General features: G+C 40.3%; 1 protein-coding gene across 8 annotated transcripts in view; it reads right to left on the bottom strand.

Annotated features, from left to right (window-relative positions):
- The window catches only part of Tcf4 (transcription factor 4), a 333,223-nt gene that overhangs the window by 206,213 nt on the left and 101,347 nt on the right, over window positions 1-25,663 (bottom strand). For all 8 annotated transcript variants that reach the window (XM_040741637.1, XM_040741642.1, XM_040741636.1 and 5 more), the window contains 2 exons: window positions 13,047-13,108; window positions 9,667-9,763 (listed from right to left, as the gene is read on the bottom strand). In XM_040741637.1, the coding sequence (XP_040597571.1) occupies window positions 9,667-9,763; window positions 13,047-13,108 (159 nt within the window). The remainder of the gene's footprint in view (window positions 1-9,666; window positions 9,764-13,046; window positions 13,109-25,663) is intronic.

A 25,663-nucleotide genomic window follows, 5' to 3' on the forward strand; every position in this document is an offset into this window, starting at 1 on the left:
ATAGGCTGCCGACGTGTATCTCTGCGTTGCTGTACTAGTTCCAGAGCTGGGCAGATGTCATGACATCTCCTGAGTCACTCTGTGCTTAAAATGGCAGTTTGCTGGGTCCTAAGGAAGTACCATGAGAACACTAACAGCAGTCACATGTTTATGGAGCATCAGAAGAGCACCTAAGGAGGACAAACTTCTAGTAAACACGACAGGATTTTGAGGGACAATGAAAGCTTTAAGAAATAGGAGCTGGGATTGATAGGTGAAGCAAGCTTGTTTCCAATTTAAATTAAAAAAAAAGAATTCAGTGTGTAGGGGGCCAATAAGTTGGCTTAGAAGGACCATGTGTGCAAGCCTGACACCTGAATTTAATTCTTGGAACACACAGGAGAAAAACAATTCCTGAAAGCTGTCTGTGCTCTGACCTCCACAGGAAGACAGTGGAATACTACACCCTCCATGGTGTTTATTAAAGAATTTATTGTTTAATCCCCAACCCCAAGGCCTGGATAGAAGTAGTGTACTAGTTACCTCTGTGAGACACGTCACATGCAAATTCCTCAGACACCATCTTTCCAGTGAACACTGTAACAAATAAGTTGACTACTCAACAAAGAGAGCACCATCCAGTTCCCTGCCCTATTTGTCTTTATAGACAGGAAGTCTTCCCTCTGCCTGTGATCTCCCCTGGCCTGGTTCATGCCACAGTACTGTTCAGCAAGACTGGAAAACTTCTAGCCAAAAGTTGGAGCCTGGTCTCACAGTTTTATTCAGTCTTGGCATGTTGTCCAGAACGGAATGCCTTTTGGCACACCTGATCCTCCACATTAAAAATCAGCAAGGAAAATTATGTACATATGAAACGAAAACAGGGACCCCCAGCCTGCTGCACAGGGTGGGCATTCTTTTCTGCTTGCTTTAGTGTGTCCGGACAACTTGCTAGCGGTGAATGCTCTGGAGACTGTTTTAGCCTAGGAGAAAGAGGGTCTCTCTGCCTGTCGCGTGCAGTGCCATATTCAGGGTGCCAAACCTCTGCTGCATGAGTGCAATGGGAGATGGTTGGATTTAAGACTGATATTTGGCTCTACCAAAGAGAGCACCAAAAAGATGAGGGTAGAGCCTGGTGACTGAATTTAAAGGCTGGCTACCTGACTGTCTTTATTGGGGTTTTTAGAGACACCATGACCATGGCAACTCTTATCGCAGAAAACACTTAATCGGGGTGTCTCAATTACAGTTCAGAGATTCAGTCCATTATCATCATGATGGGGAGCATGGCGACATGCAGGCAGATGTGGTGCTGGAGTTGAGAGTGCTACATCTTGCAGGCAACGGGAAGTTGACTGACACACTGGACAGTATCCTGAGCAGAGGAAACTTCAAAGCCCTCCTCCACAACAACACACTTCCTCCAACAAGGGAATATCCACTCCAACAAAGCTACATCTCTTAATAGTGCCACTCTCTATGAGATTATGAGGCAACTACATTCAAACTACCACAGTGACAAAATACACAGTGTATAGGCTGAAAAGGAGATAAGCCAGAGGCCTAAAGGACAAGGTTTGGTCAGTGCAGCACAAACTGGGAACTGGCTGCCAACCCACTTGCTCCGCGATCAGCATAATGCAGGCCCAGGCCTGGGAGTAATGTGAACAGCCTGCCCCAAACTCCAGCATCAACCTCACTGCAGCACCTTTTAATCTACTCTGCATCTACTTGTCCTCTGTTCTCATTTGCTGACCAAAACTGAGCTGGGACACACTTTTATACTTCATTGCATGCAACTGTGCTCTCGGTTCCCAAAAGTACTCAATGAAAAAGCAGATACTTTGCTCTTAAAATGTACACTCTGTGGACAGGAGAGTGGGCTCAGCAGTTAAGAGCACGTGCTGCTCTTGCAGAGCAGTTCCCAGCATCCAAATAGTGGCTCACAATTATCTTAACTCCAATTCCAGCCCTACTCTGGCCCCAACAAGCACCAGTCATATGCATGATACATGCATGCAAAAACATTCATATACATAAAGTTAAATAAATCTAAAAACTGATGTCTTTTAAAAATGAACACCATAATTCAAAGTTTATTATAAATTCTCTACATTCTTGTCTGTTTGCAGTAGAGAGACTGTGAAGTTACTAAATACATAACCATCACCCATGCAGTCCCCAAAGACAGAGACTGACAGGGTTTCAGGGATGAAAAGAAGACACATTACTAAACCCACCTTTCCCAACCCTGACACTAGAAGTTGTGAGTCATTTTGAGACAACTATAAGAACAAAGGAATCAGAGCCACCAGCCATGAAGCCACTGACCTACAAACACATTCTAGCAGTAACTAGTACCAAACTTAGGAAGAAAAAAAAAGGCAACTATTAGTCATATTTTCCAGTACCTCCAGCACATATATTTCTATTGGACATAAATATATTATTTGCATATGAATCTTAAATGATTTTTTCTTTCAGAATCAATAACCGTTTCTCATTCTTTTTGCCATGGTCTCAGTGTGTGGCCCAGGCCATCTCACACACAAGCTACAGATATTTGGGCTTCTCAGAGCTGAGGTTACCACACTCAGTTAGAGTGAGTAGCCTTGGATAGAAGAATTCTCCTACATATCTCTGTTGCCCACGGATTCCAAGGCACATTTTTCTAGTTATCGGCTCTTCTAACTTTTAAAAAGCCATGTTTTGTAAACCTGTCCTAACTGTGAAAGGCTTTCACAGACACAGTATGAGTCTCATTGCACTACAGAGTAGACACCAGAACAGAAAGGAAGCTAGACCATGGAAAAGAGCAACAGACTGGACAGCAGGAAGTGAGTTATCTGAATGCTGGGAACCATCAACTTCCTCAATGGCTTTTCCAAATATTATTGATTTCACCTACTTCTTACACATCAAACAATCCGTGGTGTGGACATTAAAAACCAAAACCAACCAAAGCATAATATGAACCATACTACAATAATGGGAGCGTATTCCCTGCAGTGGACAGTACAAAACTATAAAATAAAAATTGAATTTCAATCAGCCTGGTTCTGGTACAGATTTTTCCTTCCAGTCTACTAGGATCTATAGCACACCCTAACTTATGGGCATTTATTTCACTCTAGGTGTGGTGTACAGAGTTATTTTTGTCTGGACCACTGAAGGGCATTTGTTCAGGTCCTGTATTGCTACCCCAAACCTGGCCCACAGCAGAACACTCTTTCTCTAGAACTGAACTGACTGAGTTGTTATTTCACCCTACACCTATCCCTTAATCGCAGAGCTGGAATAAGTGGAGATACAGAAGAAACGTTTAGCTGAGGCCAGGCTTCAAAGTTTACATTTGGGGCAAGGAAAATGGCTCAGCAAGTAAAGACACTTGCTCCCAAGCCTGGTGATCAAATTCAAGTTGTGGACCCCACATAGGAAGGAGAGAACCATCATGACCTCCACATAGGCACTGTGGTACATTCATCCCACACATACCCTCACATGCATGCACGCACACACACACACACACACACACACACACACCAATTTTAAATTTTAATTGTTTTTCTTGTTTGTATCTTTGAGTCTAATTTCCTCTGTGTAACAGTCCTGGCTGTCCTGGAACTCATGGGGTTCATCTGCCTCTGGAATTAAAGGTGTGCACCACCACTGTGGTTGTGAGATTAAAGGATTGTGCCCAGCGAATTTCTTAAAGTTTTTTTTTTTTTGTTGTTTTAAACCTTCTTTGGAAAATACAGGCCCTACCAATGCTACTTGAAGGCGGTTATAAAACAGGGAAGAAGGGATTAGAAGCAAGAATAAAACAGACAGCTAATGATAAAATACAGGCCATAGACAAAATGACACAAGCAAGAGAGCAAAGGACCATTGAACTAGAAAACTGCCACGGGGCCTGCCCAAAGGGCTCCTCCTCACTGAGCTGAGAGAGGTGCGAGCAGGAAGCCCTGAGCACTCCAGGCACTGTAGCCACGGATTCGCAGACTCAAGTTCTCTGAGGCCAACCTTACTACAGAGGTCAGAGCCACTACAATCTCTCCAATGCTTACACTTAAATCGCCACATTTCTCAGTGTTTCCGGAAGATGGTTAACATATCAAAAGCAAGTAAAATCAAGTAAGAGACTATTAAAGATTCCTCCTATTCTTAATTGTGGGTGCCATATTATCAGCCCAACACATAAGAGACAACAACCAGACACTCAAGATGAGAAATGCCATTTTACACACACACACACACACACACACACACACACACACACACACACACACACACCTGGACACTAGGCCTGGGAGTTTATCTCTGTCTTAGAGACTTGTGAGAATATATAAGGGAAACTGTGCTGAGTTCAATACCAGAACAAGCAACATAGTAATAATAATAATAACAATAATAAAGGAGGAGGAGGAGAAGGAGGAGGAGGAGGAGGAGGAGGAGGAGGAGGAGGAGGAGGAGGAGGAGGAGGAGGAGGAGGAGGAAGAAGAAGAAGAAGAAGAAGAAGAAGAAGAAGAAGAAGAAGAAGAAGAAGAAGAAGAAGAAGAAGAAGAAGAAGAAGAAGAAGAAGAAGAGAACAATACAGGAATTCAAGACGGAATGCCCAGCTGTAATAAACATGCAAGCAGCCTGCTCATCTAATTGCTTCAGAATACTCTAAAAGTGAACAAAACCTTCCAGAGTTGACTTTTGCTGTTTATTAATATTTACATTTCTGCATCTGACCTAGTGGGCTAGTAAAAACCCATCTGCCTGCGTGGGCTAGTAAAACTACCCAAGCTTTGAAAAGATGCTGTTTCTTTGCGGTCATGCTTCCCTTTTGAAGGGAAGATTTGCAAAAACAGTTCCCCTCATAAGAGTCAATTCATTGGGTATTTTCCATCTTTCACTGAAAAGAAACACCACATTAGCATCTTCTCATGCGTGTCATTTTACAAGACTCTCTGTCACCTGGCTCTGCAACTGGGGTGGGAAAACTCACAACACTTCATTCACCTTTCTGCTGGGGTAAGCGCACGGCAGCCATGAACACTCTGAAGTAATGCAAACCTAAATATTCCTGCTAGGCAAACAGAGCAGTGGAACTGCATTATAATGAGCCGGCAGCTGTCACAATATGACCACAGTAACCAAATCAAAATACCAACGGCTAACCCAGATGAGACTCAAAGGTCACCCTATAAGCCAGCAGCCTTCGCCAGTTCTTCCCGAATCCTCCACCTAATCCCACAGTAAAATGTTCCGCTGAGCTAGTTTAAAAGCAGTGACTCTGGTGGTAAGTTATTTCCCTGGCCTGGCAGAATATGACTAAGGACTAGACACAAATACCCCGGCTAGGAAACTGAACCACTCACACTGGGGTGAGTGAAAACTGCAGCAGCTGACAAGACTGCAGGCAACTGGTAGGAAGTATCACTTTTCATGGCCTCCCCTCACCAACTCATGAACGCAGCCTCACTGGGCAACAAGCTCACTGTGCCAACAACAGTGTGGTTTTCTACTGAGGCCATGGAACAATGGAAGGAAAACGGATGCTTCCATCCATTCTGAGATCAAAGACTTTCAGCTAAAAACATACACCATCCACCACTATAAAAATACTTTAGACAATAACTTGCAGAAGGTTGATGCTTGGCAAAACCAAATTTGTTGTTTTAATATTGACAGAAACAAAGTTTTAAAGACAGAATAATTCTGAAAAAAGTCCATATCCTTAGTGTATACTCCATGTCAGGATTTTCAATCAATTCTAGATCAAATGAATAATACTTTTAAAGACATGGGTCTCAAACTTGCCCCTCTGTTCTGCTAGCATGTTCCAAAAGCTACCCAACTGACCACCTGTGAAAGCTTAATTAAGCAGCTTCAGAAATACTCAAAAATGCAGTGAACAGGTTTCCAACAGATGAAGACTACATTAATATCATTAATAATCATAGTAACCAGGTATGGTTTGTGTTTTCTATATATAAATCAGCACACTGGATCATATCTAAGGCAGGTTTGGTGTTATTTCCCCAAGGAAAGCCTAATTTAGTCTACAGCAAATATCAGGTGAGAGGAGGTAATTAATCGGTCAGTGTAATATAGTCTAGCAATTCCTCATAGCCTGTCCCATAACCAAACAAAAAGAAAAAGACATTCATAATCATTTTTTAGCAGAAGTTTGATTTACGACTACTTATATGTCCTTTGCCAGGTTTACACAGCAATATCTAATGAAACTGAATGTGTAACAACCACAGCTACACAACGATGTCTCTCCTAAAGATAACCTGTAGCCAAGGAAGGTTATTAGTTCTCATGACATGTGAGGTGCACATGTATGAATGTGTGCACTCATGTGCATGCAAACGTGTTCATGTATATTTACATTAGGAATTTCACAATCATGAGACAGGGCATTACTTTCAGATTAATAAATTTATTTCTAAAAGAAAAACATGGTCATTTTTATTATTCTTATCAGTTTAATCTCATTTGGCCATAACTTTAAGATAAGGAAAGAAAATGGACTAGGTTGTATCATTTTGATGCCACACAGAAATTTGTTTTACAAAAATTATAACATTTATAAAAGATCATTCATATGAGTTCCAAAAGTTGAGACTTGTTTAAAAAAAAACAGGAAGAAAGAATACTTAGTTATAAAGAAGCTTATGGGCAAACATGTTAAATTAGTCTCACTAAAATAGCATATTTCCATAAGAAAAAAGTAAAACATAATAATGTACTCAAAAAGGAAGAGGATGTAATAGTCTTTCCTTTTCTTTGAAATAAAATAAAACTTCATAAGTAAACAGTTTACCAAAAAAAATTAGGTCATCTGCAGTTAATAACTCTTTCCCGTAAAATTAGTGTCACTTATTTCTGTAGCAGACGCCTAATTCAGTCACAGACTTGATTGATTTGACAATAGAGAATCTGCTCCAATAAAGTGGCTGATTTATTTCTGATGCTATAGCTTTTACCCTAATGTGACACGGCAAAATGAAGTCTTTAAAATATCAAGAAATCTTTTGTAGTTTTAATGAAACCCAGCTAAAGGTTCTAGAGTGGACTCTACCCAAAGCTTTCAGGGGATTCAGAGCTTCTTTTGGTATGAGGAAAATGTCCACAAAGGTTGCAGCATTAGAATACAGGGGAAACATATTGAACATTCAGGATTCAGCATGATTGTTGTATAAGAGTTAAATGGCTGGAAGCTAGGGTCCTGAACTTCAGCTTTGTTGGCAAACTGCTTGTTTTTAATCTTTTGAAAATCATGTCCTGTTTTTTAAATAATTAAAACAAAAAGGCATTAGCACCCAGACAGACTCATCTTACAGGGTAATTTCTGCTCTCAGAGTCAGGCCACAAGATGCAAGCCCATCAAGACGTGAGAAGAGAGAGGGATGTGAAGAATGTTCAGGCACCAGCACCGGGTATTAGAAAAATACCTTCTAATTCTTCTCTGAACTAAAATGTAAGGCATCCCTTACTTGTTGCAATGTCTTTTTCTCTCTTTGTGTGTCTCTGCACACTGCACAGTGACCTCTTGCTCTTAGGGTGACTTCCTTGACCCGAGTCTGACACTGCCCCGTTAATGTCAGATAAACCATTTAGCCTAAGCACAATTCTTTTCTGTGCAAAAATCTGCTTGAGGTGGAAAATGTCGTGGTTTGTAAACAATAAAGAGCCATGTTTCACACCAGACAGCTTATCTAACAGAGAAGCCTTTGCACTGGGAACAGTGGGCAGCAGACTCGCCCACACTGCAGCATTTCTCATCACAATGCAGGACTCTGTCTTGGCCTCCATGACTAAGAGTTTAATGGGAAGGCAGGCAGACGGGTGAAAGAGAGTAGCTGACATGGGTTTTCAACTTGAACAACAACCACGCAGAAAGAACCATGTCTGGAGTGTCAGCCCACTTACATTGAAATAGTTTGGATAAAAAACTAGTTTGTCAAATAGCTGTCCATGAGGAAACATGGAGAACAGTCATTATTTGACACAGTTGTATGACTTGCTATGCTCTGAAACATTAACCCATCAGATTGCTCTTTAAACTTGTTCACATACACACCAAACTTCTAAATATGAGTGGTTTGCACATTTCAAGTAACATTTTAGCTCATCAGAGAATAATCTTAGACTTGTCTATATTCTTTTCACATTAGTTCTCAGGTCACTTTCTTCACTTCAGCTTTGACTTATCTTACAAATTAGGTAAAAGTGAACGGAGAAGCAGAGCCAAGTATTAAAATTCTGGCTATTGACACCAAAATGTCTAAACTTCTCCAGTACAATCTAACTTGACAAACACTGTATCACCTGTTTCCACATATCTTGAGTTTTTCCACCCATAATTGAAAAGAGCTAGGGATCCAAGCTTTAGTTAAAAATTAAAACCTCAACACGAAGTTTATCATTTTGAAGGAAAAAGAAACTACCAAAAACAAGAACCTAGATCTAACAGCATTACATGGTACCCAGAGAAGACACACAAAGGCATAAGCTTGATGTTATTCGTTAAAAACACCATTGTGCTAAATACCTGATTTGATGGCAATTAAATTAAAAAAAGAGATTAAAGGACCATCAACATCTTAAGTAACTGGCAAAGCTTCCAAGGTTTGAAATCAGGAGACTCTTGAAAAGCATTTGCAATTACAGTTTCAGTACAATCTAATTATTGCTCAGTATTTTCCTTGGAGGATGGTCGAACAGCTTGTGTCATGAAATTGAACTTCATTTATCGACAGATTTGCAATAGAATTTGGCCAGTTTGTAAAACATCCTAACATTGTGAAAAATTCTCGTTTACTAGAACAAACATCACTGTCTTCAATCAAAACTGAAGTAGCCAGCTACTGGGACCTCCTAAACCATTATGAATTATTCTTTCATTGCTCAGGTTCACTGCCGTTAAACAAACATACCGACTGAGTAGTCAAAGGCAGAGAAATATGCTAACAAAGCCAGAATGTAGGGCATGATACAAATCTGCAGACAATTCAAACGACAAGCAGTCACACAGCTTCCACAAAGCAGTATAGGATGAGGTCTGTCTAGAGCAGTGGTTCTAAACCTTCCTAAGACTGAGACCCTTTAACACAGTTCCTCGTGTTCAGGTGATCTCAAACCATAAAATGTTTTCATTGCTACTTCATAACTGTAATTTTGCTACTGTTACGAACCATAATGCAAATATCTGATATGCAGGATATCTGATATGCAAACTTAAATGGGTCACAACCCACAGGTTGAGAACGACTGGCCTAGACAGTCAGTGTAAAGTCTACACCCTAACAAAAACACAACCAGACCATACAATTCAACTTGAAGGACTTACTCTGACTACACATGTCTTTGTCAATCATGAAGCCAAACATTTTATTACAGATATATGTCACTTTGACTTTTCTAGTGTATACTGAGAAAACTGCTTTTAAACAACACTTTATGTCTAAGGAAGACAACAGTCTACATAGATCCTGTATCACTGAAAATCTCTATTCCGTGTTTATAAAATTTAGTGCATGCCATTCTGTTAAGCAACATTCAGAGTCACTTTATTTTCTATTGAGTACCCCTACTTCTAAAAACTGACATCCGTCTGAAACACACTTCCTTTTCCAGGCCAAAACATAGGCTTTCCAAAAGTACATATTAATATAAAACTTTCCTTACTTTGTATTCTGGAATTGACAAAAGGTGGAGACAGATTGTCATGTGACCCAAGGTCCCTGCTGGTCATGTGATCATAGGGAGTCCCATCTCCATAGTTCTGAAAATAAAATAACAGAATAAGTCCCTTCGTTTTACATTGATAAACCCATCTCAATACCTCAAGCCTTCCCTACCCAAAGAAACTGAAGTTGGTTATTACTGCCCCATAAAATGTCACTGTAAGAACTTGTACCATCATGAAAACAGGAGGCTAAAGAGCACTCCTGAATCCACAGATTTCAAATGTTCCCCACAGTAATCGCTGTGAAATCTTGACATAATGATAACGCTATCAACGTTGTAGAATTGTTGACATAATTAAATGAAATAATGCATGTAAAACAGCAGACACCTATGAGGCAAACTGCATATAATAATAGTTATTCTTTCTCAAAATCTACGTTAAAGGAGAAATGATTCATAGTCTGCAATGACTTTCCTCTTGTAAAAGCAAGGGAGAGCTGTTTAAGCAACATTTAGCTTGCAACATTAAAGTTTCGATGTTTTATTTTAGCTAGAGTTGCAGCTGCAAAATGGATGGCTCATTATATTAGTAATTAACACATAAGAACGTAAAGAGTAACATATTTGAACTATGAATGAACGTCAAAGCTTCAGGACCCAGCCTTTGAGATGGTTCAGAGGGAAAGGATACTTTCTGTACTCACCTGAAGACCTGAGTTTAACCTTCAGCAGCCATGTAAAAGTGAGACAAAAAATAACCGTACAGTGCTGACCTCTGACCTCTCGGTTTGGGCAGCGCCATGTGTATGTCCTTCTCCAGCTTTACACATTCCCCAACACCCAGTGATACAAGAAGGTTAAAGTTTCAGCATCACTCAGTATTTATGCAGGTAAACAAAATATGCCACACAAAAGCAATTTGAAGGGGAATCGTTTCTGAAGAAATGTTTCACTATAATTATGATCTCCTCAACTTGGGAATTTAAAAATTAATACGTTGTTTGTAAGCTTTCCAGTCGCTAGCACCTAAGAAAGAGTTAAAACCAACTGTGATGTTTGATTCAAATCTCCATCTATTAAACAGCTTGAAGTGACCAGAAAGCGGGGTGGGGGGAGGTGTCTGCTCAGCTGGCTGACCTGTCCATAAAGTCTAAGGCAAATTTGCTCAGAGGTACGAGTCTGGTATGTTAGCCAAAGGGCAGAATCTGCCCACACATGAAAGATGGATACTGTGAGAACAACAAAAGTCACATCACTTCAGTATGGAAGGACAGAGACCCTCGGGACAGGCAACTCTGTTCTCCCTCACCTTTCTTCATGTACAAAAAGTTAACCAGGATGATGCTGGAATCTAATCCTGCTACGATGCTAATTGTAACTAGATGTCATACACTAAAGGACCCAAGCAGGCATTGTATAATGCTTACTAATATTTATCCTAGATAATGCACTACAAACTTAAAATACGCTATCAATCTTAGTTATCAGCACAGTACTTTGTGTAGAAGAAGTACCAGCACTTGGTGATGTGAGGGAAAGGGACACGACAAGATCATCTAACATGAGTCCACAAACATGAGTCTTGGGAAACTCCATGAATTTGGGAAACATAAATTATAATATGTCAATTCAAATCATTCACCAATGTGTCTCCTGTGTATTTATATATTTGTGCGTGTGTGTGTGTGTGTGTGTGTGTGTGTGTGTGTGTGAATGCCAGAAGCCAAACTCAGCCACAAAATGCACAGATTAGGGTAGGCTAACTTGTCAGTGAGCCCCAGGTGTTGGGATTTGAAGTATACAGTACCATCCCTGTATTTTTTTTCTTAACAATGCATTATAGGAATCAAACCCTAGGTACTACAATTGTATGCAAGCTCTTTGCTGAATGACCTATTCCCCGAGTCCTACCAATGCACTTCTTTTTAAATTATACTCATTTATTTTGTATGTGTGTTGTGGGTGAGAGTATCACGCATGTGTGTCACAGCACATGCAAGTAGAAGGATGACTTGGAGTCAGTTCTCTCTCTACCATGTAGGTCCCAGGAACAGAGATGTTAAGCACAGTGGTAAGAGCCTTTACCCACTGAGCTGTCTCGCAGGCTGGTTTAGTTCAACAAAAATTGTAGCTTCTGGAAACTAAATTGAAAAGCCAACCAGGAAGATTCTAAATGGGCTTTGTTTGACAAAATTCAATTGAAAGTACATCGGTATGTTGGACTACAAGCAAACTAAGGCACATTTTAAATTTTGAAAGTAAGCTACTGCTAGGAAATTAATAGTAAGAAGTTAATATAAAATTAATAAAGTATTTTTACTATGAGAATTTAGCTCAACTTGTAGAGTTGTACTGAATCATGTACCAATGTACATAAAATGAAATTAAGAAAGCCTAAGGGAACAAAACAATAGAGGGACATTCTCTCACCCCCACTTGCTGTCAAGGGATGGGATTTATTTGTGCAAGTGCAGACTGTAACATGAAGAGGAGGAGGAAAGATTTCCTCAGCCCATCCATATAATGCATTAGAATGTCACGCTTGACAGCTGCTCCAAGGCTCAACAGAGTTCCTCGTAGGTTTAGCAATCGTGCTACACCATGAAGACCAGTGTGAGGCCCCCAGTGCCAAGGACAGGTGCAAAGTATTCAGTATGACTGGTTAAAATAGCCTTTTGGGCAGCCTGATGAACCACCTCTGTCTCCAGTAAAAATAACAGAGACCTCCCCCAATGCAAAATGAAGGGAGCACTTCCAGGAAGATGTCCCCTCCCAGCAGAAGGCACCATCTAGAGAGGCAGGAAAGGGGGATGTTCATTTTACGGTGCTAAATCTATGTCTAGCTGGGGCCATTGTATGTGTATAATGAAACCTGCTGTGGGCTTGGAGCACCTAAAAAAAATGCACTAAAGATATCTTATGCAGTAGCTTGCCTGGAAGAACAGTAACATAATCACAAAATAAAACTAATGCAGACTTACTGTGCAAATCATACCAATAGGCTAGAATCCTAAGGAGTGTTACTCAGGAGTCTAGTCATACCAATACATGATTGATAAATTAGGATTTATTTAAACTTGGTCTCAATGCAAAAATGACTTTCTATCACACTTGATCACTGGCTGGCAAAGATCAAGCCATGTTTTTGATAAAAGTTTTCTCTTCAGATTAGCACCAATTCAACAGGTATAAACTCCAGTGTGGTAACCAATAAAAGCAAAGAATTATACATATAGATCTGTGTGTGTTTATATGTGTGCAATCGTATGCACATATGTATGCACCCTTGTGTGTGCATACCTGATGCATGTGAGAAGCTTAGTCAATTTACATATATGCATGTCTGCTTGCAGAGAAAAAAGATTATATATACTTACCCTGGATGGGCTTGGATGGCCTCCATTCCCCCAGGACCCTGAGCTACTTCTATCTTCTACATCTAGGGACAAGAGAGAAGTTCTTTAGGCTTTCTTGCAATAATTCTTTCTTTTTGTACATGCACTTTTAAATTAATGTTTCAAATTAATCTCCTGTTGCCTTTAATTAAGAACCAGGCACGGGCTACCATGATGACAGTGGCTTCTGACCCATCTACTTAAATTAACTAATTTAAATTCACAGCAGAAGTGAACTGGACCCTCAGGAACCAGAGGGACGCACATAAAAATTGCTTCTAACCTCCATAGCATTTGATAGCCTCCTTTGTAAGAGGTGGGCACTTCAAGATTTAGTAAAATCTTTTGGACAAAACAAACTTAAGAGAATATGAACGCAATTTTAATCCAAAGGGGACTTTAAGCTGGAGTAAATACCCACATTGACACTTTCAACACCACTGCCAGAACATGACTAGATACGGTTTGTTCTCCAGCCAAGTTTATTACGGCAGACAACAGACGTGCAACCAAAACTACAAAATGAAAGGGCTCGTAGTTCGCTCCCACTAGCACCGCGCACAGATATTTGGGCTTTTTAAAAGGTTGTGAAGACATCTTCTGTTTCTAACAAAACAAACAAAGAAACAAGGATGGTCCATATAGCTTAAACTATCATCATCATCACCATCGTCACCACCGTCACCAACGTTGCTTTTGCAATGCATTTGCTCATATTTATCACCCCCCATCTTTCTAGATCCATCCCTCCCCGTTTTCCTATCCACCCAACGATGCTTCCTATTTTCTTCTTAATCTTTCAATTTTTGCTGCCCAAATATTTGTTGATGTGTAGTCTCCTACTGCAGAGTAAATTATCATCCTGGTATCTGGCATGTAGAAATTAAAGTTAATATTAGATTATAAGGTCATATTTGTTATTGATAAGTTATGCTTGAAGAGACTGAAGTTAGCAACCAGGAAGGTGAGATCCACTGACCAGTCCCTGCACAGTTCTAATGCTAACAAGAAACATTCCTTCATAGGTGCTCTGAGCCTCTTGAGGACAGCAGAGCCATGAAGTTCTAAGGGTCCCTCTATATTTGGGGACAGCTTTGAGATTTTTGATGAAACGCCCAATATAAGCATGAAAAGTTTCCCTGTTAGGTATATTTTTTGATCCTGGTAGATAACAGACGGCCATCACAAACATCCCTTGACAGAATCGGAGGAGGGTGAGACATAATTCCATGTACTGACTCTGTGAACATCTCCTTGATACTGTTTATTCTCTTACTGGTCTACTGTCATTCCTTTTATTACTGCTAGTTTATTATTGGCAGAAGCAATCACAGTACAATTAATTGGCTTATTTTTGGGTACAGAGGAGTACATGGTGTTAAGAGGACATCTTAAGAGATGGGACAGTAACAACTAACTTACTGCTAATAAACTTGAATTGTCAACCTCCGTCTATCTCTCAATGTCCCTTGTTTGTTGGCCCCATGCTCTCCCTCTTGTGGTGTTCCCCTACCTACCTCCACCCACTCCTCCATCTCCCTCTCTCTTAACCCTCAATTCCTCTTGGTACTCCAGAAGATAAGGAACTGTAGGCAGATGTGCCCAATACACAGTTAGACTTAGTGCACTGCAAGCTTAAGGCACAGAAAGGAAGCTTGGGAGACTACAACAGGCCTGAAGAAAATTTGTAAAACCTTCCCCAAACCTGCTGTTTAATGACCCACATGGTACCCTATCCTGTGCACACAGTACTGCAGTACACAAAGATGTCACTTCCAACCCTCAGGGATTTTTATACCAGTGACTTTTGCATCCTGCATGAGTCTCTTAATTCTTAAATAAAAACAAAAATCTGGGGGTGGGGGTTAAAAATAAAGATCTTGATCACTGCAGGGTTTCAAACATTTACTACAACCTGAACTTAATTTATTTAACCTGTAACCGCCAACTTGGATTGATGGGAGATCCTGCCTTTAAATCTGCCCAAAAGGCAAGAAAGGGGGTAGATTTGATTTCTCTGTATGCCATAGACTTCATATTGACTGCACTTGTCTATCTTTCAATTACAAAGGGGGGGGTGTTAAACATATAATACAGATGAGGACAAAAAGGACCATTTGGCTCTGCCAGGGAATCTCCATTGGGGGCAATTTTGCCACCAAAAGACATTGGCAAGTACCATAGGCAGTTTTGGTTATCATGGGTTAGGAAAGTGGTCAGGAGCATTGCTAGCCATTCTACAAAGGCACAGAACAACCCTTTCGATCAAGAATATCCTCACCCCAAGTATGGACTGTGCTAAGACACAGTCACCACTGGCCAGTGAAAAAAGAAAAGCAATTCGAGAAAAGATGTGTTGAAATTTGATTTATGACTTACTAAGAATTCTTCCCTCGATACACTGTGGCTATGGATTTGAACCCAGACTTGAGCTGAACTGTTTCAGTAGACCTTTATGTATATCTTCTGTCCACTGAATAAAAGGAAAAATGATGGTCAACCCAGCAGCCTGCTAATTAGCAGGCAGATAAAACACATCAAAACTTGAGTATTCCCAACTGGGCAATTTCAAAAGCGAGCGAGCCACTAATTAAAAATGCTGGAAGTCGAGCTTTTTCAAAACAGGTTAAATACTGGCTGGGTTCCTTCACAAAGAGATTCCCACCCAATCAGATCCGACTGCTCTTTTCCCATCCTTTCCCATTTCCATTTTTCTCATTTCCTGACCTCATGCTGCTCTGCCTTCCTTTCTGATTCCTCTCTTTTATTGCTCCCTTTTGAACAGGACCTTCTCCCCCTTGGCTGGCTTAGATCTAGAGGATGAGGACAAATCACCAGCTCCACCAAACTCAATAAATAGGACCACCCGATGGATTCTAATTATATTTTATCTTGGAAAAAAATCTATATAAATGGTATGCATTTATGTAACACAAAAATAAGGTCCATAACAATCTACAAACAGGTAAATATGTTACTGTTGAGCCTGTTTACATCCTCTCTACCCTAACCTTCATAGACATGCCAGTTATATGATTCCTCAATAACCAGGCCAGTACACCTTATCTGAGTCCACGCACCTCCATCTGTATTGTTTGGCGTAATCACTTCAAGGCCAGCTTCTTCGGAGTCTGGACCTCACCAGTGAGGCAAACGCAACTAACTGTATTTATCGATATGCATGTCATTTTCAGGCATATCACCGAGTATGAGAAGCAAAAGACTATGCTACTAGAAACAGCAGATGATGACGCCCATATGCCTGAGAGCAGCCTACCTCACAGAGAACCTTAAAAGGTTCTCTGGATATGGTATCAGCTAGTGGTTAAGAGCACAAGCTGTTCTTACAGAGGACTCCCAGAACACATATCTGGAAACTCACAGCTTTCTGTTAACTCCAGTTCCAGGGTAGTATCTGACATCCCTTTGACCTCCTCATACACATACATGCATTGCACACACCAACACACACACACACACACACACACACACACACTATTTTTAGGGTATCTGACATCCCTCTGACCTCCTCATAGACATACATGCATGCACACACACACACACACACACACACACACACACACACACACACACACACATAACCCTTCAGAAAAAGAAAAGGTCTGACTCCACATTCAGTCCATGTTTGTGAAGGTGTGACCAGCCTTGGGCTGCACATACGTCCGAATAGCATGCCAACTATATATGAGAAAAGTGAGGCTTGGGGGGAAGAAACGTACCCGAGGTTTTAGCAACAACAGAGGTAAGACAAATACACAGGTGATATGGGATTATGACATGGCGAGTCCACCCAACACACACCTCAGTGATACACATTTCTGAATTCTACATTCAGTTAGAACGTTCCCTATTGCCCCCCACATGGAACAAATATATTTAAAGCACATTTGCTACCCACTACTGTATCCATAAAACATTAGAGATAACGATTTATCTCTAATTCAATAATAAATAAGTTAAACATCTGAATGAATACAAGGTAATAGCATAAAAGATAAACAGTAATTCTATCAACATAGATTCTGTGATGGGTCAGATATTTGCTTGAGATACATGGAAACTTTACAAGTTATTATATTGGCACATATGAAAAGAAAATTTAATGCAATTATCAGAATAAAAGATAAAAATTGTTCAGGGGAAACAAAATTAACACTTGTTTTTTATTCGATGGAAAACTCAAGTTCTCCCAACAGAAGTCAGAAAAGAAACAATTCACAGTACCTACAAAACTCACATATGTGGAGTTGCTGAGTCTGGCTCAATATTACAGTTCATTACACAGACATTTCTTCTACAAATAACCCTGAGAATATATACACACTCCACCCCAAGCTATGATTAATATATATAATATACACCTTATAGCATGCTTAATTACCTCTCAATACCTTGTATGGTACATAGCAGAGGGTGGGCTCATTCATTCTTCACTGAATCAAACAAGCACAAAGTGAAGAAAAGAAACAGCATTTTTGGTATAGGAAAGGGTTTATATTTCAATCATGACACAAAACAGCAAACAGAAAGATCAGGGTACCACAGTAACAAGAACAAAAACATGGCTGCAGTAAGGAGGGTGTGTGAAGAGCCAACTCCAGCCATTCCTTGTATACAAATGACCAGCCGCCTCTTCAACATGGGCATGGAAAGGGATCACAATGCCATGGGCAGAAGGAATGATACAAAAATACCAGTTGATGAAAGAAATTACACTTTCAAAGATAGACATGAGCTCAATTGCCTGAGGTTTTTCCAATATTAATCCCAAATAGGATAGGCTTGGTAACTTCCACAGATGTGTAGGTAGCTCTGAAAATCAACAAGCCAATGAGGAACTCTCAACTCACTTGGTTAGTTGTATGAAGTCCCTCAAATGTCTGATCAATCACTGCAAAATGACAAAAGTTAACTGGGCAGACCTTGGACACAAATTGCCACTGAGAGGGAGGCTCCGGGGACAGAATTTGAACTTTCCATGATTTTCCCTCCATTCACTGCTCTTCAAGACTTGGTCACTCAGATCTCTACTTCATGGACAATCAGGCTGAACTCTGTGCTGGACACTGGGGAGCGGCCTTAGTTTTGAGGGAGGATCCGGGGACAGAATTTGAACTTTCCATGGTTTTCCCTCCATTCACTGCTCTTCAAGACTTGATCACTCAGATCTCTACTTCATGGACTTCAGGCTGAACTCTGTGCTGGACACTGGGGAGCGGCCTTACTTTTGACTGCTGTGCCCGTCATCACAGTCCAAATAAGTCACAGGCCTCTCTGAACTTATTTTTATGAACCATAAAATAAGCGAGTCTGATTTCCATTCTGGGAAATAGGGCAGGCTAGTATATTTGGACAACTCTCCCACAGAAGACTAAAAATGATGGATAACAGGGTTTTATTTTTTTTCTTCTACATCTTCTTTAAAAATACTAATGAGCTGACAAGATACGAAAGTTCCATCCAGCCTAAGCCAAGATCAAAGCAAAAGCTGGAACCCAGGGCACAAGAAGACATGTGCCAACTTAGAAATTTTAATGGCCTCTTGAAACAAAGAAACCAGAAGAGAAGAGAGCAAGACCTACCTGAGGTGGGATAAACGGAAGACAGTGTTTGCAAACTTAAGGAGTACCTTTATAGTAGATGGCTAATTTACCCTTGTTAAACATGAAGGAAGTGCCAGCCCCAGAAGAAATAACCCTAACCCTAACCCTAAGAGCGCCTCAATTGTTCATGGCCTCCAGAACCAAAGTTCTCCAAACCACTTGAAAACTGGGAATTGAGGAATTCTGAGTCTCATGCTTTTATGGTTCCTAATTTTGCTAAGCAGACCAGAGACTTGTGCATAATCATCTGGAGGGTCGAGAAACACAAGATAATGAGGATGCACAAATGCTACTTTCCCTGTGGAGTGCAAAGGCTTTATCATGAGTGAGAATTCAATCAGCATTAGATTTGCTCAGGGGCTCCAGTTGTCTTTAATTTAAAACATTTCTTTTATGTGTTATCAGTGAAGCATCATTCTGCGTGTGATATATAAATAAAGTGGTGTCAAAGGTTATGCTAGAGGCCCGCAGACCCTATAGAGAACCGAGACCAAATATTAAGTAGGTGTGTTCTTAATTTGAAATAAACAAGTTATTAGAGCTAACTGGATATGTTGGTGATACGTAGAACTGAGGATTGGTTCTTTCCACACACTGGGCCTTGAACATACTAAACACCAAGACCCTATAGCACCCTGAAATCACAGAAAAGGTGACACTTTGCAGCACTCAGATGGCTAGCTCTTGGGGAGATGCTCTGGCTTACTACTGAAAACTTCCACATATTCAAAAGCCTTCAGAGGCTAAGGATGGTAAATTCCTCTGAGGGGATAAGCCTTCAGGGATGCTTAGCATCTAACTGCCTAGAGTCCTCTATGCCACACCAGGCACTGTGAAATATCCTCCACACCAGGATGGAGACTCACAGAATGCGTACATCTGTGGCTCCTACTAATTCCCTAGTCCAGGAAGAACCCTTGGCTGAGCCCTCCACACAAACTGAGATGGCATATGCTCTCCGTCAGTGCCAGATGAATTTAGAGTTCAAAATATTTCATCAGCAAAGAGCGTGTTAAGGACGTGCACATTTTCATTAGCACCCAGCACAATAAGAGCTCTAAGAGGAGTGATTTCAAGTCAAATTTGAGGACTAGTACCGACATGGGAAGAGTTGAGGAGCTCCTAACACTGATAGACCATGTCCTCGCAACATCGACTGCTGCTGTTTTCTATTAGAAACAAGATGTGGTGCTTCAGCATGCAGGAATGTGTGCGAGGATGAGCACTGAGGAGGAACTCCAGCACTTCCCAGAGCAGAAGGAGCAAAGGACAAGAGAGAAGATACCACCAGCAAAGAGAAAGCGGACCTGCGCTCGCGTGTTCCCATCACTACACTCTCAGAGCATTCCATAGCAGATCTGAAACTGAAAGGGTGTGCAAGCATGGGTGTGAAAGTAAACTGCAGACACTGGGGAGAACACAGAGCAGAAAATAACTTGTTGGGAGTGGAGTAATTTTAACGCTTTCATCCTTTATTAATGTCAGTTACAATGACTTTTTTGGTTTTGATTCTTCGAGACAGGTTTTCTCTGAGTAGCTTTTGAGCCTGTCCTGGAACTCACTCTATACACCAGGCTGGCCTCAAACTCACAGAGATCTGCCTGCCTCTGCCTCCAGAGTGCTGGGATTAAAGGTATGTGCCATCACTACCCAGTCCTTAGTTAGTATGACTTTTAAGCAGTTAAAAAATGTTATTCTACGCCGGGTGTTGGTAGCACACGCCTTTAATCCCAGCACTCGGGAGGCAGAGGCAGGCAAATCTCTTGTGAGTTCGAGGCCAGCCTGGTCTACAGAGCAAGTTCTAGGACAGCATCCAAAACAAGACAGAGAAACACTGTCTCGAAACCACCCCAAAAAATGTTATTCTAAGATAAATAAATAGCAATGCTATTTTCCCTAAGTTTATAATAACCCCCTTTACTAAGTTATTATTGAACAATTACACACATATATAATGGAATATATTTCACTATACACATTATAAATCAGGAAAAGAATTTTCACAAACCCAGGTGACAGCAAATTAAAAAACAGAAGCATATAATTACAATGGTAAAAATATGTCAATGGTGTTACTTGTTATAAAACTCAGAAATCTTTGTTAGATGCAAAGTAAAACAGTTAAATTGGGAAATAAAGACAAAAGTCATCTACAAGTTCTACTATGTAGCAACACCAAGCAATTTGGTGTTGTCCCTGATAATCTAACTTGGAGAATATTCTAGTTTGCCTAATCTATGAGAGCTGTGGATAGCCAGGATGTCATGATGGGTCCAGGACAACTTTTGAAATGCCTGGAATGATAGGAACTTCCCCTTAAGGGAGGTCCTGAGAAAAAGCTCAGAAACAAGAGAGGCCATGAATACAGTGACATAAATTGTAATACTTAGAACTAGTCCCTCTAAAATAACCATTGGGAGACTAAGTCACTTCAAGTCAGGTCACAATGGCAGCCCAAAGTCAGATGTGGTACCTGAAGTTAAGGCTCAGGCTAAACAACAAACTCACAGGGAAACACCAATGGATCCAAATTAAAGGTGAAATGTTGTGGCAAAATTCCTCAAGAAGTATGAGAAATACAAGGTAAACATTCCAGAAAATAAAACATTAAACAGAGGAGTAAATTACAAAATGGACTTCATTTCTTACCAGAACACATTATAATTCCAATGCCTTGAGCACATAACTTACTTGTGCAGGTTTAAAGTCATATATGTAATATTTATGGTACAAGTAAAATATGGTACCAACACAGATAGATATGGAAAATGCACACGTGTTTAATAATGGATTTATTGTATTCCAGTAGGGTGTGGAGAGAACACAGTTGAAACACAACAGTTCTATCTTTGTCCCTGTTTTCCTCTGTCACCTAAGCTCCCTGGAGTGCCATTTGTGGGGCTCTGAGAAGAGAGTTGCTTAAATTGAAATGATAGTAAAGCTGTAATCGCTCTGCAGAACCACAGTGGTGGTTGACTTCTCCCAGAAGACAGTTTGATTCTGTTTATTTTTTCCTTCTATTTCCCTTTTTTGTAAAATAGTAATAATAATAATAATTTTAAAAATACACTTCTGTTTCTTGTATTCTCATTCCTTATTCCAGCTACTTCTCTGTTATTGTTAAAAAAACAAAAGAAAATACAAACAAAACACTTTAACGTTCAGAAATCCAGCCTTCTAGCAGTCAGTCAATTTATGTATCAAATAATACCCTCCCCTCACAGGTTTCCCTTTCACCCCCCGGCCCCCCCTCCCGTCTCTCTCCTTCCACCTGAGTTCACCACCTCAGACTACGACCTGCCCAAGACAACCAATCAATCCTGCATGTTCTCTTCAGGGGTCATGTCTCAGTTTTAGGACAATTTTCTCTGTATTTAGGCTCAAATGTGCAAAGCACACTATATTACTCTGCAAAACATCAATGAGTAGGCTTAATTAAGTAACACTGACAGATAAATCCATTTCTTGCACAGTAATCAAATCAAAGCAGGTTGACATAACACAGGAACTTAATACAGTTATTCCCTTGTAATTGGAAAAAGGCCCTTTACTCCTCGTTAAAGCAATCTTCTGGGTATCGGCAAAATAAGAAGTCTCAGAGCTTTAATACTGTCCTATAAAAGTCTCAAGGTGCAGAACCCTTCAGCCAACAAGCCACATTATCTAAGTCCTTGATCAAGCAGAACACACAGTTCCTACCGTTTGCAACCACTAACTCATGATCTCTGTCACAATTAAAAAGAGGAAAATCAGTATCAAACACATATCCACTGAAAAGCTGCAAAAAATGCATAAACTCTCTACACATTTATAAACCTACTTCCACGTGTACTTGAAGTCTCTCAAAACTGAGTCTGGAAAGCTTTACTACTGTGGCATTGTAATGCTGAGGCACAAGCAAGGCCTCTCCTGTCTTTCCTCCATGGGCTCAGATGTGCATACTCCCTAAATACAATCTGACTCTTTATCCTAGGTAACTTCCTTCATGAGAATTACAAAAACAGAGATGAATATATGCTACATCTGCTGTTTATTGGAACACTTACCAGGGCAAATGTATACTGTCCTGACTAGGTCAAATTCCAGAAAGTTCCGCATTATTGTACCTTGTTTTAGTCCCCAGCTTTCAGGCATTTATTTAAAGTTTGAAGATCCTATCAGCCACTAACCAGTCTCTCAGGATGGTTTTAGCAACTGTTCCAGAAAGTAACCCTCGTACAATACAAGCAGTGCTTGGTCATCACCACATTGTTGGTTGAGCGGCAAAACACTCTAATGACCCTCATTAGAAATTACAGCTACCCTAATTCAGCTGGGAATTAATCAATAAAAGATTAAAGGTTAAAAAGAAGAAAAAATATCTTTTAAAAATCTGTCCTACATCCTCTAATGACTCTAATTTTAAAAGGTTTTAACTACAATGTAGATTAAGTTATATAATATATTGCTTGTGAATAATTTGCAAGTAGGAATGCATCAATATTATTTACTTTTTCAGTACTTCTATGGGCATATCCTAAGGACAGGTCAGTACAGTTATCAAATCAGGAAGTTCAATATTGATTCTTTTATCCATTTCATAATTCACATTTCAAATTGGTTTCACCCATGCCTATGGGGAAGACTATGTCAAAAGATCATGCACTATATTTAAACACTATGCCTCTTTCATCTATTTTGATGGAAAATGGCTCCTTAGTGCTTCTCTTAGTTATATGAAACTTCAGAAAAAGATGTACAAGTCAATTCCAGATGATGCTTCCTAATAATATATCCTCCCTAGGGGGATATAGCCCTAGAAAGGTAATCCTATGTGTTTCCAATGATGTCACATGAAGAGCGGCATGAAAGCACAGTGTCCCTGCTTTTCAAGTGTTAATGCTACTGCCTGTCACCTGCCCATGGTCCTATACAGATTCTACTATATAAACAGTTTTCCCATGCTGCATTCACCAGCAATCTATGAAGAGATCCTTTAAGAGCAATGTAACTAATTTGTACTTACATGCTCATTGTAAACATGAAAAAGTAAATATAGTAAGTAAAATATGAAACTATCTGCCAGTCTATATCCCTATTCTCATTCTAAAACGATTTCCTAAGGAATCCTAGAAGATCTCTGGTCTATAGTCCAATGACATATCTGTTCCATAAAGTAGGAATGAATATGGCCAAGATGAAGACAAGATTGAGCAAATAACTTGGGAACCATCAAATCCATGTGAGTATGCTGATCCCTCCACTCTGGGACCAGGCTATCACCCTATAAGCTGGTGCTCCTAGCTTCACCATTTCTTGTCACCAGTATGTGAGATCTGCCACAATGGTAACAAATCCTATGGGATAGGCCAACACAATCACATATGACACAGAGGCAAAAATAAGACTGAGAAATATCTAAAGTTTTACTGTTAGATGGATAAACTGACATGTAAAATTAATATTTTCTTATAGTTTTAGTTGTGACTCAAGCTGTCAACAGCTGAGCCATCAAACCCTTTGACCTACAGCAGTGACCTGCCTACATAATATTGTGGTGTAATAGTGACCCAACAGTTGTGGGAATAAGAAACCATTATGTGATTGCATTTAAGGCTCAGTCCATGAGATGGAACCCACCCCTGACAAATCTTGGGTGGTCAAGAAACTGAGACCAGATAAGTCATGGATCTAGGGAAAAACCAAATACTGTTATTCTGTCAAAGCAATAAAATGACTCCTAACAACATTCTACTATACCCATAAATGAGTGTCTTGCTCAGCCATCATCAGAGAAGCTTCCTCCTACAGTAGATGAGAACTAACACTGAGACCCACAGCTGGACAGTTTGGAGAGAATAGGAGATCTTGGAACATTCAGACCAAAATGAGGTTTCTAGACACAAACCCTCATCCCTAACTCAGAAACTACCTCCAATTGACAGCCACTCACAAAGGTAAAATCCTATCCCATATATTGTTGCTTCTTGCTGCTTATACAAACTACACTTAAGGACAGCCCATGCTGGGATTTGTGTTTTGTCTCATAAAGCTGTATTTGGATTTTTTCCCTTACTGTTCATTTGCTTACAAATTATGATTTCTGAATTTTTGTTTTGTATGTGATGCTGTGTGTGTGTGTGTGTGTGTGTGTGCGCGCACGCGCACGCGCTTCTCAGGCTTTTGCTGTTTTTTTATTTTATCCTGGTTTGGCTTTTTATTTGCCTGTTTGTTTTCCAAAGAGAAAGAGAAGGTGTCAGATGGGTGGGAAGTGGGATGATCTAAGAGGAGGTGAGGAAGGGGAAACTGATCAGAACATACTGTATGAAGAAAATTAAGTCCAACTTAAAGAAGAAATAATGAAAAATATTTTCCTAATTTTAAAGAGCAGGTGTACAAATGTATTAGATGCTGCATATGAGGAGCTGCCCAGGTGGGCCACCGAAAAAGGGGGACAGGATTTGCCATTTGGAAGAACTTTGCCATCACTTACCTGATGGGATGGGGCAAGGTAACTTCTTATAAATGATACAAAGAGAAACAGCCCCTTTAACCTCTAACACCCCTGACGTCCCAGAATTTGAAGAGTGCTGATGAATTTCAGCCTGATGCCCACAAGACTGACAACAGGGTCCTCACAATTCTGTGTCACCAAAATGTCAGGCAGACAGGCATCATGACAGTCAGACAGACATCGGCAGAGGCTTCCCTTGCTTGTGTCTGTGTGTGTGAGAGAGAGAGAGAGAGAGAGAGAGAGAGAGAGAGAGAGAGAGAGAGAGAGAGAGAGAGAGAGAGAGAAAGAGAGAGATTGTGTGTGTGTGCATGCACTCGCGAGTGTATAAAATCACTATGTACACACGACCTACTCACTTGAATATTCTTATTGTTTCTTCATACTAATGATCATGTTTAAGACAAAACCCATGTTCTTGTTTTTCATCAAGCCAGTCAGAGAAATATGATGCAGGCATTTCACACTATACCTCAGTAATGTAA

The sequence above is a fragment of the Mesocricetus auratus genome, unplaced genomic scaffold (assembly GCF_017639785.1).
Source record: "Mesocricetus auratus isolate SY011 unplaced genomic scaffold, BCM_Maur_2.0 Super-Scaffold_6730, whole genome shotgun sequence".
Lineage (NCBI taxonomy): Eukaryota > Metazoa > Chordata > Mammalia > Rodentia > Cricetidae > Mesocricetus > Mesocricetus auratus.